This window comes from Mangifera indica, chromosome 2, assembly GCF_011075055.1.
Source record: "Mangifera indica cultivar Alphonso chromosome 2, CATAS_Mindica_2.1, whole genome shotgun sequence".
NCBI lineage: Eukaryota > Viridiplantae > Streptophyta > Magnoliopsida > Sapindales > Anacardiaceae > Mangifera > Mangifera indica.
Genome location: NC_058138.1, coordinates 14782760 through 14796294, shown reverse-complemented (window position 1 = coordinate 14796294; position 13535 = coordinate 14782760). Strand labels below are relative to the sequence as shown.

The 13535-nt window shown below is 30.1% G+C and overlaps 2 protein-coding genes and 1 long non-coding RNA gene across 3 annotated transcripts; all 3 read right to left on the bottom strand.

The window, feature by feature from the left end:
* Positions 1-6333: 6333 nt before the first annotated feature.
* LOC123203878 lies at positions 6334-6993 on the bottom strand. The gene is made up of 2 exons (XM_044620347.1): positions 6736-6993; positions 6334-6639 (listed from the first exon to the last, which is right to left on the bottom strand). The coding sequence occupies exons 1-2, from the start codon at positions 6917-6919 to the stop codon at positions 6461-6463; spliced, it is 363 nt and encodes a 120-aa protein (XP_044476282.1). The 5' UTR covers positions 6920-6993; the 3' UTR covers positions 6334-6460.
* A 1892-nt stretch (positions 6994-8885) lies between these two features.
* Positions 8886-11014, bottom strand: LOC123203886. Its single transcript, XR_006499394.1, has 2 exons — positions 10193-11014; positions 8886-9112 (listed from the first exon to the last, which is right to left on the bottom strand). It is a non-coding gene; the product is annotated as an uncharacterized LOC123203886 (long non-coding RNA).
* A 176-nt stretch (positions 11015-11190) lies between these two features.
* LOC123203867 (leucine-rich repeat extensin-like protein 3) lies at positions 11191-12232 on the bottom strand. Its single transcript, XM_044620336.1, has 2 exons — positions 11517-12232; positions 11191-11436 (listed from the first exon to the last, which is right to left on the bottom strand). The coding sequence occupies exon 1, from the start codon at positions 12127-12129 to the stop codon at positions 11560-11562; it is 570 nt and encodes a 189-aa protein (XP_044476271.1). The 5' UTR covers positions 12130-12232; the 3' UTR covers positions 11191-11436; positions 11517-11559.
* Positions 12233-13535: the final 1303 nt, after the last annotated feature.

The window sequence follows — 13535 nt, the reverse complement described above, 5'->3', positions numbered from 1 at the left end:
TCTAATCAAATGGTCAAATCTCATTTATTGAAGATGAAGATGAAGGGCGTTTGTTTTCGTCTTAGAAATGACGAAGGCCGATTTAGTCATTGACCAAGACAGTATCTTTGTCGATGGAGAGAGACAAATCATGTACATCTCTCTTTGTCAACAAAGACAAAGACAAATACAATTCGCATTCAGGCGTTGAAGAAAAGAGACAACTGAAGGGACAAAAAGGGTGGTAAGACAACATCGCCAGAGATGGAGATGGTCGCCAAAGAGGAAAGGAAAAAAAACTCTAGGGTTGGGGTGGTCATATTTCAAAACTAAAAAATATGAGACTAGGGAAAAAGAATCATCAATTTTCAAAATTAAGAGAGTGAAATAGGATAAAAGTATATATTTGTAATAGTATATGTTAAATGATATTTTTACTTTTATAACTAATAGAGATTTTTAACAGAAGTAGGATAACGAGTGAGTATTTAAATTTTCAAAAAATTATAGGTATCAGTTTAACAATAAACTAAACCTTGAGTGGGAATAATTCTTTTGGTATTATATATAAAAAGGAAAGAATAAGATAATAGCATTATGATGCTTCCCTAGATAAGAATACAATTACTAATTGATTAAAAAAATTAAAAAATTATCTGGTCACAGCTGTTATAGGATCATTGAAAAAGGAAGTAAATTCATAGAAGACTTTATATGTTAAATCATTATTGTATGAATGTGTTAAGAATAAAAAAAAAAAAAAATTACTGCAATTTGCATTAAGTTGATTCTATTTAAATAATTTAATCAATTTAAACGATGCAAAATATTTGCCTTGCTGCATTGACGCTCCAACGTTTCTGTGATAATTTATTTGGTCTAATTCAACAATTTTTAGATATTAAAAACTTCTGTGAATTGTAACGAAACATTACTGGCAAAGTAGAAAAATATTAGCCACTTGCTAGAAAATGCTTAGTTTAGTACTATAAATAATTCATGAAATTTGTACTGCCCTGTAATCGGGTATTGTTTAATTGATTCATTTATTTTATCATTATTATAGCATTCAACAATACCATCTTAAAAAATCGAGTTTGACTTATAAAAGATATTTTAAAGACGACCAAAAGACTTATTCTAAACTAGGGAACTGTAAAATCTTAATTTCTTATTTGTTAATTTTGAAAAATTTAAATATGTATGATTTTATTAAAATTTATTGTTAAGATTAACGATAAAAATATCATTTAATTAAAAATATTAGAAAAATTAAAAATCTATTATATTCTCTCTCTTCTCTTTAGTTTAAAAATTTAACAATTTTCTCTCACTCAAAGTTTGTAGAGTGATCATTTTCTCTTATGGGTTTTTTTTCGGCGAACTTTGTCATCTTAGGCCGCTTCTCTCTCCCTCCCTCTTTGATCGTATTTGTCAGAGATGAACAGAAAATAGAGAGAATGTGACTAGAGATGACGTTTCGTCTTTGGCCAGGGGGAGAGGGAAAGAGATTTGCTTGAAAAAAATTCTAGTGGGGAAATGATAACTTTTCAAACCTTAGATGAGAAAAAATTGTTAGATTTTAAACTAAAGAGAAAATATAATAAATTTTTAGTTTTTTCAATATGTTTAGCTAAATAACATTTTTACCTTTAACTCTAACAATGAATTTTAATATGAGAGTGGGCATTTGGCTTTTTTAAAGTTGACAGGTTGGAGTTTAGAATTTCACCAAACCTTGGGTGGGAGTAAGTCTCTTGGCCTTTAAAAACAAAATAGAGATACTTAGAAGGAAATTATTGGTCACTAAAAAAAATGCAATATGAGAATTGGATACAATAATTTCGTGATTAAAGACTTAATCAAGGTTGGATTTAAGTCAGGTTTGTTTGGACTAAAAATGAGTTTAGTTTAAACAAATCCAAAATGAATTTGAGCCTAAAAATTAAATATTTTTAGTTCGAATTCAAGTTTTAAGGGTGTTCAATTTGTCAAACTTGTAGATTTAAAAATTTTTAATACGAATCAACTAAAATGATATCAGTTTAACCAATATTCATCAAAACAATATTATTTTAATTATTTTTTATTTGGCTACAGTATCGAGTCAAGCTCAAAACTCAGTTCAAGTTCAAACTATAGCTAACTTCGAATACGACTCCTCTTAAGCGAGTTAAACTTGAATAACTTTGAGATGAGTTCGAATTTAATTTAATTTGAATCCAACCATAACTTAATCTAATATGTTATCTAACATTAAACAAACATATCTATGTTAATAACAAAAACACATCTATATAAATAACAACAAACAAGTATCTTCATCGTCCTAAAGTATTGAGGTAACACCTTTCTAGCAAATAGAATTCTATTGCGAGAAAATGGAAACCCTAAAACAGAAGGGACCAATGGCCCCGGTTGGTTTATGCCATGGCAATTTGCCTCATTGCTCAAAATGTGGTAGCTTATGCTCCTTACGCTTATAGCTCCCCACCGCCACCACATTACTCAAAACAAGATTACAAACCCAAGGCATCTAAGCCACCCATTATTGTTGCCGCAACCACAAAAACATGTACCTTATATGGAAGCCCACCCATGCTATCACAAGTCGCTGCTGCCTCCATCATGGAAAATTATCATTTTTCAAAACTTACTAAGGGACAAATAGTATTCCTCTTTCTTGTTTAAAAATTATCATATTCACTGTATATTTCTAAATATATTTATAATTTTAATATCATATTTACACTCCTAGTTTGTTGTATTTTTTTTAAGAGAGTAATTGTGATTTTTAAAACTATTAAGGGATATATTAAAATTTAAAAATTTTAAAAACATCCTAATTTTTTTTTAGAATTTTTTAAAAAGCCCTAAAATTTTTCATTATCATCTCTAACATTTTATAAAATTATAGTTTACTTTAAACATACAATTATATATCATTGACTCCCCTATCTATATTTGTATAGTAATTTTTTATTTTTGATTGAAATTAATATAAATTAGGATATAAAAATTATTTAATAATCTTTCAGAGGCACAATGTTACTTAGTTAAAGGACTTTGTTGTTTTTTTATTATTTTATAAAAAGTTTAACAAATTGTGAGAAATTAATTTTTTTATCTTAAAAATACGACTCTATCATTTTATTGAACTTTGAGTGAAAAATAGTCATTTGGCCTAATTTTTTTTCATATTGTTACCAATGATGGTATCGCTATTCAATTAATAGTATTCAAAAAAACGCAAAAGAATATGAGCATTAAAATCTTTTTATATGTCCATATGCTTCATCCATCAAATTACAAGGGTTCAAGGGTTTTTTTTTTCGGTGAGTAACATCTACACTTTGTTAAGGGCATCAAAAAATTACTAGGAATTATGATCTTGGGTAGAATTTTGTAGTTTCTCAAACCAGCGGTAAGAATTTGTCAAATTACCATAGTGGGTGGGGTGGCGTGGGGTGGGCGGGGTTGTGGCGCGGGGCACGAGGGGGCGGTGGTGTGGGTGGGGTTTTGGTTTGTGTTGGGGTTGGGCCTTGTAGCATCTGGATCCCTCATAAGCAAAGAGTGCTGTCTATCCGGTACGCACTGCATGAGTACAAAATATTGAAATATGCAAGAAGCTACAAGGCCAAGCAATGAATTAATTTCTTTATGCAAATTAACCTAAGCCTCTTCATTCATATAAAACACAACTTAATTATAGAAAAACCGATAGATTTGTTTTTTAAGATTGTTTGAGTGATAAAAAATAAAATTTTATGTATAAAAGACATAAATTTAAGTCGTTTTTAACGATAATTTAATATTAAGTTTTTAATTTACTTAATTTAATAATTATAAAATTATTTATTGAACTCAAAATTTTGACTTATTCAATATAATTAAGGCTAAACGACTATTTCCCACCCAAGGTTTGATGTTTTCTCAAATTTTCACCCTTTAACTATGGAAACACCAAACACCCACCCATGACCGGTTAACTTTAACGGTGGTAAAGGTAAAATTGTCATTTTCTCTATAATATTAAAAAATAAACTAAAATATAACCTTTTTTTGCCCCCCTAAACTTTGAAAACTAAAATTTTCCTCCAGCCTAAGTTTTAAAAAATGGTAGTTTCACCCTAGGGTTTCGTTTTGAAATCTCCGGCAACATTTTTCGGCTCCAATGCCGACGGTCTCTCCCTCCCAAAGCATCATCTCCTTCCGACGATCCCTTTTCTCCTATTTGGAGGCCTGATCGGTGTCGGAGAAGCCTTGAGAGACGAGACGAAGTTCTTCGTCTTCCCAGACGAAGACGAAGCTGTCATCTTCGTCTGGGAAGACGAAATTCTTTGTTTCCTAAAGCTTCTCTGACACTGATCGGACGTCCAAATAGGAGGAAAGAGATCGCCGAAAGGAGATGATGCTTCGAGAGGGAGAGGCCGTCGAAAATAGAGCCGAAAAACGTCGTCGGAGATTTAAAAACAAAACCCTAAGGTGAAACTGTTATTTTTTAAAACTTAAGCTAGGTAAAAAATTTAGTTTTTAAAGTTTAGATGAGTAAAAAGAGATAAAATTTTTAGATGTTAGGATTCTGTTAAAGTTAACTGGTCATAGGTGGATATTTAGTGTTTCTATAATTAAAAGATAAAAATTTGATAAAACATCAAACCTTGGGTGGGGAATAGCCGATTGGCCTATAATTAATTTCGCCTTAAAAGAATAGATCTAATTTACACGAGATTTTTTATTTTAAAAAAGTAGATTTGACAAGTTATAATATATTCTATTTCACTCAGCCCTACAATTTTGACCATTTTAATGCATATTTTAATCTAAGTATAAATTGTTATGCCAAAAATTACCTCAAATTCATAAATTTTTTTTATGTTTGTTGGCACAATATAACAAAATCTCTATCAAGTTTGTCTGATTTTAGGATGACCAAAAACAAGGAATAGAAGGCTTCGAAATTCAATTTTTTTTTCAATCTTCTATCATTTTTTTAGCATATGATAAAACAAATCGGACTTACGAAAATTAATGAAAGTATTAAATTAAGAATACTCTTACGTATAAACTTTTGTGTGTGTATATTATATATATATATTGATATATTATTATATAATTAAATAATTAAAAATTAAAAATAAAATAATATTTACTCATATAATAATAAATTATTGTTTATATATAAAAGTACACATATCTTATTATTAAATTACAGCCAAAGGACTATTCCCCACCTAAGTTTAGGTATGATCCCAAAATCACACTTACGATATTTAAAAAATATGAAATCTCACACATGATGTAATTACTGTTAAAATTTTCTATTAGAGATAAAAATAAAATCGTCATTTTACTAATATTAAAAAATATAAAATTCATTAAATTTTAACTCCTAACTTTTAAAAACTAATAATTTCACCCATACTAAAGTTTTTTAACTTTAAAAAGTCACATTTTTCCCTCAAATTTTTTTTTCACCTCTCCAGCCACCATCTTCAACCCAACGACCTCTCCTCGCCACCCTAAACCGTTGGTTAATGCATGAAAATAAATCTGGAACGGATCTCTTCATCGGAAACAAAGAGATTCGAAGAGATATGAGTGAAGAGATTCTAAATCTCTTCATCAGCAAAGAGATTGCATATCTCTTCGTTGATAAAAAAGTTTTATCGTTCTCTTTTCTAGATCGTCAGAGAAAGTGGTCTAAGGGAAAGAAAAAAAAATTCTTAGGTTTTGGGAGAGGGGAGAGAGGATGTGACTTTTCAAAGTTAAGAAATTTTATGAGAGATAAAATATTAGTTTTTAAAATTTAGGAGAAAAAAATGTAATAAATTTTATATTTTTTAAATATTATTAATAAAATAACAATTTTACCTCTGCTTCTAATAAAAACTTTTAATCTCAGTTAATCAACAAATGGGATTTTAGGTTTTTTTAATCCTATACATGTAATTTTAATTTTAAGATGGTACCTAACCCTTGGTAGAAGTAGTCCTTCGACCATTAAATTAATTGAAGTAATACTATGTGTACCTATTTTAGATACACAAATATATACACACTCACATGTATCATCATATGATTGATTGTTGTTTTATTCTTAATTCAAAATCATTCAATTATATGATAACACATATAAATGTATATATAAAATGGATATACATAGTTTTATTGAATTAATTAACATTATAAAAAATCATTTAAAAATTCTTTAACCCAGGGAAATTGTCTTATCATGCGGCCACTGCCAGCAACAACTATGATTATAATCAGCAATCAAGCTGGACATTATTCTGTTCCTATTACTGCAGATTTAGAAAGTAAAAATAAAGTGACATGTTTACACAGGCCTCTTCGAAGAAAGCACCAAATCTTGTAATAAACCAAAAAAGATATTTACAGGGGAAGCAACTTGATCATTAAAGACCAAATTAAACAAAAGAGAAAAAAATTACAAATTTTTTCTCTAAATTTTGTAGTTTCAACATAAGCTAGATTTTACCTCCTGAATCTTGCGAAGGCAAGATTGAGCTTTCTCAAGAACCAAATCAATCCTATCCCTTCCCTTGAACTCCCCAAAAACCTTTTGAAACTTATGCTTCAGTTCTTCATTTCGGCACCTTAAACCAACCTTCTTTCTCTTCCTGTTATTCGTTGATGCTGCCATACATATAAAAACATTAAAAATAAATAAATTTAGACAAATAATGCTTTAAAATACACAACACCAAGAATAGAAAAAAAAAAAAAGCTGACCTTGTGTTGTAGCGGTTGAAGAAGAGGGATGGTAAATCAAATCGTTGTTGTGTTGGGATTGGAGGAGGAAGATGAAGGATTTGAGCTCCAACTTCAGGTAGTCAAAGCGATTTGGGTGAAAGGTTTCGAGTATTTGCAACTCTTCCTTTGCCTGCTCGATCATCTTCCATGATGAACATTCCATTCTCTTCTCGCTCCAAGTCTTGCTGTTTTCGAAGGAGAGCCTTTATTAAGACATGGAAAAGACCAAAGGCTCGCCTTTCTGATTAGAGTTTGACAGTTGTGCATTTTTAACTCTTGTTTTTGGTATCGTCATGTTGCTTTTCACTGTCAGCATGAATGCAGCAGGAAGTGGAAAAGGCAATTTAGTGATTGTGCTTTGTCTGTATGATGGCGTTGGCCCTTTTTTGGGAGAGTAAGACATGGAGACATGTTCCACCTCGAAATTCTCTCAGCCTCGTTGAGCGGATGAGAAATGTTATTTTGACTCCTCCCCATCTAGAGATAATTGTTTTTCAAGTTTTTATGGATTAATTTTGAAATTTTTTTTTACTTATTAATGAGTATTAAATTTATTAATTGTAAGAGTATAATTATTTTTTACTTATAAAATTAAAATTTTATTCTTTTTCTATTTCTAAAACCCAAAAAATTAACTATTTTTTTATATTTAAAAGTTAAAAAGGTTACATTTACTTTTGATAGAATTTGCAATTTATTCTCTTCTTCATCAATGATTAAAGTCGGCCGAGACCTTCAACAGTCCATCCTCTTCATTTGTCACTGATGACCCTGACGGAAAGAAGACAAAAAGATAATGAATCAAATGACAATCGAACACAAATCATAATATTATCGACAACAAATCGACTATAATTGTTAGCTTTGGTTACGATCAATTAATAAAATATAATAAAACTATGTTAAACCAATTAGATTGGTGTAACTTTGTTAAATAAATTATTTGTTAATTTTATCTTTTTGCTACCCATTTGTGTTTATATTTGATTAATTTTCAATACATTCTCAGGTTTAACATCCATTGAACGGATTATTTTTTGATGAAATCTCACTTTATTATAACCATTGAGCTTGTAATGTCACTTGTTCAATTAAAGCTTTGGATCTAACTTGACTTTAATATTTTATGTTTTGAAGCCTAGCTACCAAAGAAATCATAAATATTCTCACAACTAGCATTGTTAGCTTTGGTTACGTTGAATTTTAATTTTTGTGAAATTACCATCTTATCCTCACTTTTATTGAAGATGGAAAATTTTCATTAACTAGTAAATTTAGTTTAATTAATATTTTAATTATAGGGGTTAAGACAAACTAGTGTTTGGTTAATTTAAATTAGGATGGGTTAAGTTTACTTGTGAATAATTTAACAGTGTTAGTAATGAAAGTTGTTTTGTAAAGAATTCTAGCGTGGCTTCCATAAATTTGAGTGTTAATAAATTTTAGGGGTAGTTTTTGAAAATTTTCATATATATATAATAATTTTCCAATCAAGGTATCCTAATATAAATTTATGAGGACATACAAATACACCAAAAAGATATGAATTATAAAATATCATTTAGTCTGATATGTATTTAGTACAATGGTGAATTTGTATGATAATAACCAATTTATATTAGGATGTCTTGACTAGGGAAATAATTTAAAGCCAATTTTTTTTTTTTTTTGTAATCAGAGATTCTGTCCATATTTGTTAAACAAGTAAATCCGAGGTATAGTGGTTTGACTCACAATCATTGTATTAAGTAAATCAAAATTTTATAAACGTAACATAAATTCAAACCTAGACCTAGAGCCAAAACCTTTAATACAACGAATCATTTGCTATTGAGAGATTGAAGTAGATATTACTTAAAGATAGATAGTGGATGTGCCATTGATAATTCTATATTTAAGAGTTCTTTCTTTTTAACTTCTTGGTTCTTGTCTCTCTGAAAAATCGTAAAAAAATTTGATTGAGACACCTCTGCCCAAAGGTGCTCATAGAGTTGGACCAGTTGGTCACCAATAGTTGTTGTAAAAAAGGGAAAAAAAAATTGTATATAACATCTCCTTCAGGAGTCCTGTCATTAGGATAAAAATATTATTTTCTCTTATCTAAAAACTTAATGAATTACACAACCAAATACCAAAAATATTCATATATCAAAGGTATGCAAAAAAAAAAACAAAAAATGTTTAAAACAAATTATCAATCAATGTGTGTAGTACGACATAGTAATAACTCAACATAATACAACCATGCCATATATATAGGTCATATCATCATATCAAATATCACAATAAAACTAGTCCCTCTCATGCTCATCTTCAATTGACCAATCTTTACATAACCATCATCATCGCATATTACCTGAAAAAAAAAAAAAGAGTGACTAATAATCACTTAATAAGTAAGAGTCTCTAAGTCTTATCCTTCATTCCTCTTGCTTCCTTTTCAGATCTAAATCTCGCATCCATAATCTTATTAATCTTGTAATTTAAAATTTATCTAAGGACCTAGACTCGGATAACGTGAAATGAAATGCATGTAAAAATATCATTTAAAATCATTTGGTGAAAACATTTAGAAAACATTCTTTTTTTATAAAGTATTTTATCTTTGTACTGATCAAACTATGTTGAGGAAGAGATTCGACACCTTAACCATGTGAGTCTTATAAGCTATCATAATTCATAATATGTATGAACTTGTCCTAAAACCTTTATGTGGAGCACATTTATGAACTCTCATAACACTTTTCTATAAGTGTAAATGGTGTGGGTAAAACACCACTTTGTCATGTACTCTTAACATCTCTTAAAAATTCCATGAAACATCTTCTAGAATAGGTGTTTTCTCGGTGGAACAATCGTTTATATTCTTATACTTTGGAGTGACCGTTCAACTTCAGGAATAAATATTCACTTTGTTTTCCTAAACGTGTACTATATCTCTATTGCATATTCATTTATCTATGTATCTAGGGGTATTTTAGTGATTTTCTATAGAAATGGTTATACTATACTTTAATACAAACATTCATCACAACCTATTCTATGTGGCAAGAACGGTCATACCTATTCTTAGAATAATGTAGTCTATAACAACTTATTAAGATTGTCTTAATTTGTCAGAATCACTCAACAAAAAGTAACATTTAGCTATTATACATTTCTAAAACATTATACCAAGCAATTTCATCACCAAAATATTCATATGCATTACATATACCAGATCAAATTATCCAAATCATGAAATTCTTACCGTAGTTCATAAAAACCTTATATTTTCCTTTATTCATGCATATAGTGATCATTTTTACTCGTTTTAATCATATTTCTACTTTCATTATCATATGTATTCCATATCAAACCAATATTTTCATATTATAATCACTAAAACACCACATATCATGCTTGAACAATAATCAAAATACCAATTGCCACTTACTTGGATTCATAGTCAATGATTTTTTATGTTGAAATCCTCCTCCTCTAATCACAATCTCTCTTTTAGCATTGAACTGCTACAATGTTTGAGACAATAAGTAATATAAGAAAAATAATAAATGAGACAAAAGATTGTTATTGTGGTTTGACCTAGTTATCAGAATATCAGGTTATGTCCACAATATTTTTACTATTATGAGTGTTAATATGAAAATATTACCACAGTATTTTTACTATTATGAGTGTTAATATGAGAATATTACCATATAGTATATATGGTTGTAGTGTTTATTGTTGTTGAGTTCCTCTCTCTCTCCCTCCTCTGAAGTTTGTTTATATAAACAACTCTTAGGAGGAAAAAAAAATTTAAGACTCCATTGGATTAGGATCTTAATTTGTAATAAAAATTCAAATGAGAGAGAATTGTGTCTACATCAACAATATCTTGTTTACTGGGGACGTTAAAATCTTGTTGGTTGAGTGTTATAAGAATATCATAGTAAAGAATCTGAGCTAGCCATTTTTTACTAAGTATAATTGTGATGATGATTTAGAATGAGTTTTTCACTTTGTAGATTGTCGAGTTGGGATTGTTTGATTACTACTCATTTATCGAGATATTTATACTTCAAATAGAATTTCATCGAACTGCAAACTATAGACAAGAGCTCTAATTAGTCTTTTTTTATTAGTTTTCTTATTGAGTTATACTTTTAGAGTTAACTTAAAGAAAAACTTTTTGACCGCATATCATTTATATATACACCAAAACAATTATTTATCGATTAGTAATATTTTTATATCTTTTGAATGAAGAAAGTATTCTTTAATTTTTTTCATATTGCATTTAAATTTGTCTCCATTTTTTGTTTGAATATCAATTTTCAAGCAATAGATTTGGATAAAGTAATTCTTTGAATGGATAGTACAGATTTTTAATACGGTCAAACTGAAATAGTGTTGCCATCCAAATTGATAAAAGTAATGCAATTTGTTATATATTTTTCATTCGGATTATGTGTCTTATTAAAGTAATAGATATTACAATTTGAAATTCAAACATCCATGTATTCAAATAGTTCCGAACAGAAAATTATAAAAAGTTCACCAGCGCTCTAAAGCATCCACATAAATCAACATGGAGTTAGCCTTATTGTTGAAGAAAAGGGTTCTGCTTTCAAGACCTATGGAATATTTTGATTATTTGTAATTTGGCAACTCATGTTGTTTTTCCTTTCATATAACCTGCAAAAAGAAATAAAAAATTATAAAGGGGACAATTAAGTCAAAGAAAAAATGATAAAAACAAACCAATGAATGCATACTTCGGACAACACCCTCCCAAGTCTATATAAACAGTGATCTTGTTTAATAGTAATATGGTGGTGGCGGTGGTGAGCTGTAAATGTATGGAGGAGGAGGTGATGGTGGTGGTGGAGGTGAAGGAGGAGGTGATGGTGGTGGTGGTGATCTGTAAATGTATGGAGGAGGAGGTGATGGTGGTGGTGGAGACTTGTGATGAGGCGGAGGTGGTGATGGTGGTGGAGGCGATGGAGGAGGTGGTGGAGGTGATGGTGGAGGTGGAGATGGTGGTGGTGGGGGTGATGGTGGAGGTGGAGATGGTGGTGGTGGGGGTGATGGTGGAGGCGGAGATGGTGGTGGTGGAGGTGAGTGTGGAGGTGGCGGCGATGGTGGGGGAGGAGATGGTGGTGGAGATGGTGATGGTGACGGTGACGGTGAAGGAGAGTATGGAGGTGGTGGTGGAGATGATGATGGTGAAGGAGAGTATGGAGGTGGTGGTGGTGGTGAGAATGGAGGTGGTGGGGAGGTATAGAGATAAGGTGGTGGTGGTGGAGAGTAACTACTAGCAACAACTTCAGCGGCTACCAAACATAATGCCAAGGCATAATAAACAAAATGAGGCCAAAATTTGGCCATTTTGGCAGCTCTCGCCAGAAGCTCTCAAAATAAGTTCAATTTGGAAATTCTAAATTCTTAGAGATTAAATCGACTACAAATGGATGAATACAACATTGGATCAAGAAGTTTATATAGTAATATCGTCAAGATTTAAAGCATTTTTTCTATGTTGCATGAAGAACTTTAGCCCTTTTCATCGACAAATGTCTTGTCAATTGTCATCTTAAAAGAGAAAAAATTATACATACTATCATCCAACTAAATTTTAAATTTATGTTTAAACAAGATTAAACTAATGAAAGATTAACAATTCTACAAATCGTATGTAAAGTTTTAAAGGCTTCACAGTGCGAGAAAATAATAAAGCTCTAGAATATTAATTTGTTCTTAATAAGTTGTATAAATTCCCAATCAAGCCAAATAATTGTATGAAAACCCTAGTTCATTTTCTAGCTTTCTCTCTCTCTTTTTTATTTTTTTAAAATAATACAAGTGAATTTACACGTTTAATTTTCAAATGGGTTGGTTGAGACATTTAAAATGTTCTTTTTCCTTAACATATTGAGAGCATGGGGCGAAACAATTATCTCACCGCAAACTGGTATATATACTGATCAATAAAACAAACTCCATGGATAAACGTTCATCAGCTAAAAATAGTGAAATTTAAGGTATAACTTGAAACATAAAATAAGAAATATTATATATATATATATATATAACCATAATTCATGGAGTAAAGTTACTTGTCGGATTAGTTTCTTCTAGATGCCAGATATAGAAATATATAGTTCATCTGACTTTCATGAAAAGTATTAAAAAAAGAAATACTTGTATATGAATATTAATCATGAATGTATGTGTGAAGTAGTAGCTGGAAATTTTGGAATGTAGCCAAGAAGATATGGCCCCAGCCAGGCTAGCGATACATATTCTGTCTCATTCTAGCTGCTCTTTCTTCGTTCAAGTTTACTACATTATTATGATTGTTTGGCCAAAGGACATAGCCCCACCCAAGGTTTATTGTAAATTTAATTGATACCTGTTAAATGATAAAAATCTAAATTTTTACCTATAAAATGTTAAAATTAACAAAAACTGTGAATTTCAAAGGTAAAAATGTTATTTAATCAATAATATATTAAAAATAAAAAAATTATTATCCATTTCCCTCCTAAATTTAGAAAACTAATTATTTTTTTCCAAAATTAAACTTTAAAAAATCACATTTTTCTTCTATTAGATTTTGCATTTTCTAACAAGTTTTCTCCAGCCCTCTCTCCCTTTGGCGATCTTATCTCCCTTCGGTGACCTTCTTTCATCTCTGGAGAAGGGAGATAAGTTTGTTGGAGGGAGAGAGACCCAAAAAAAACTTGTTGAAAAATGCAAAACCTGGTAGGGAAAAACTGATTTTTCAAAGTTTA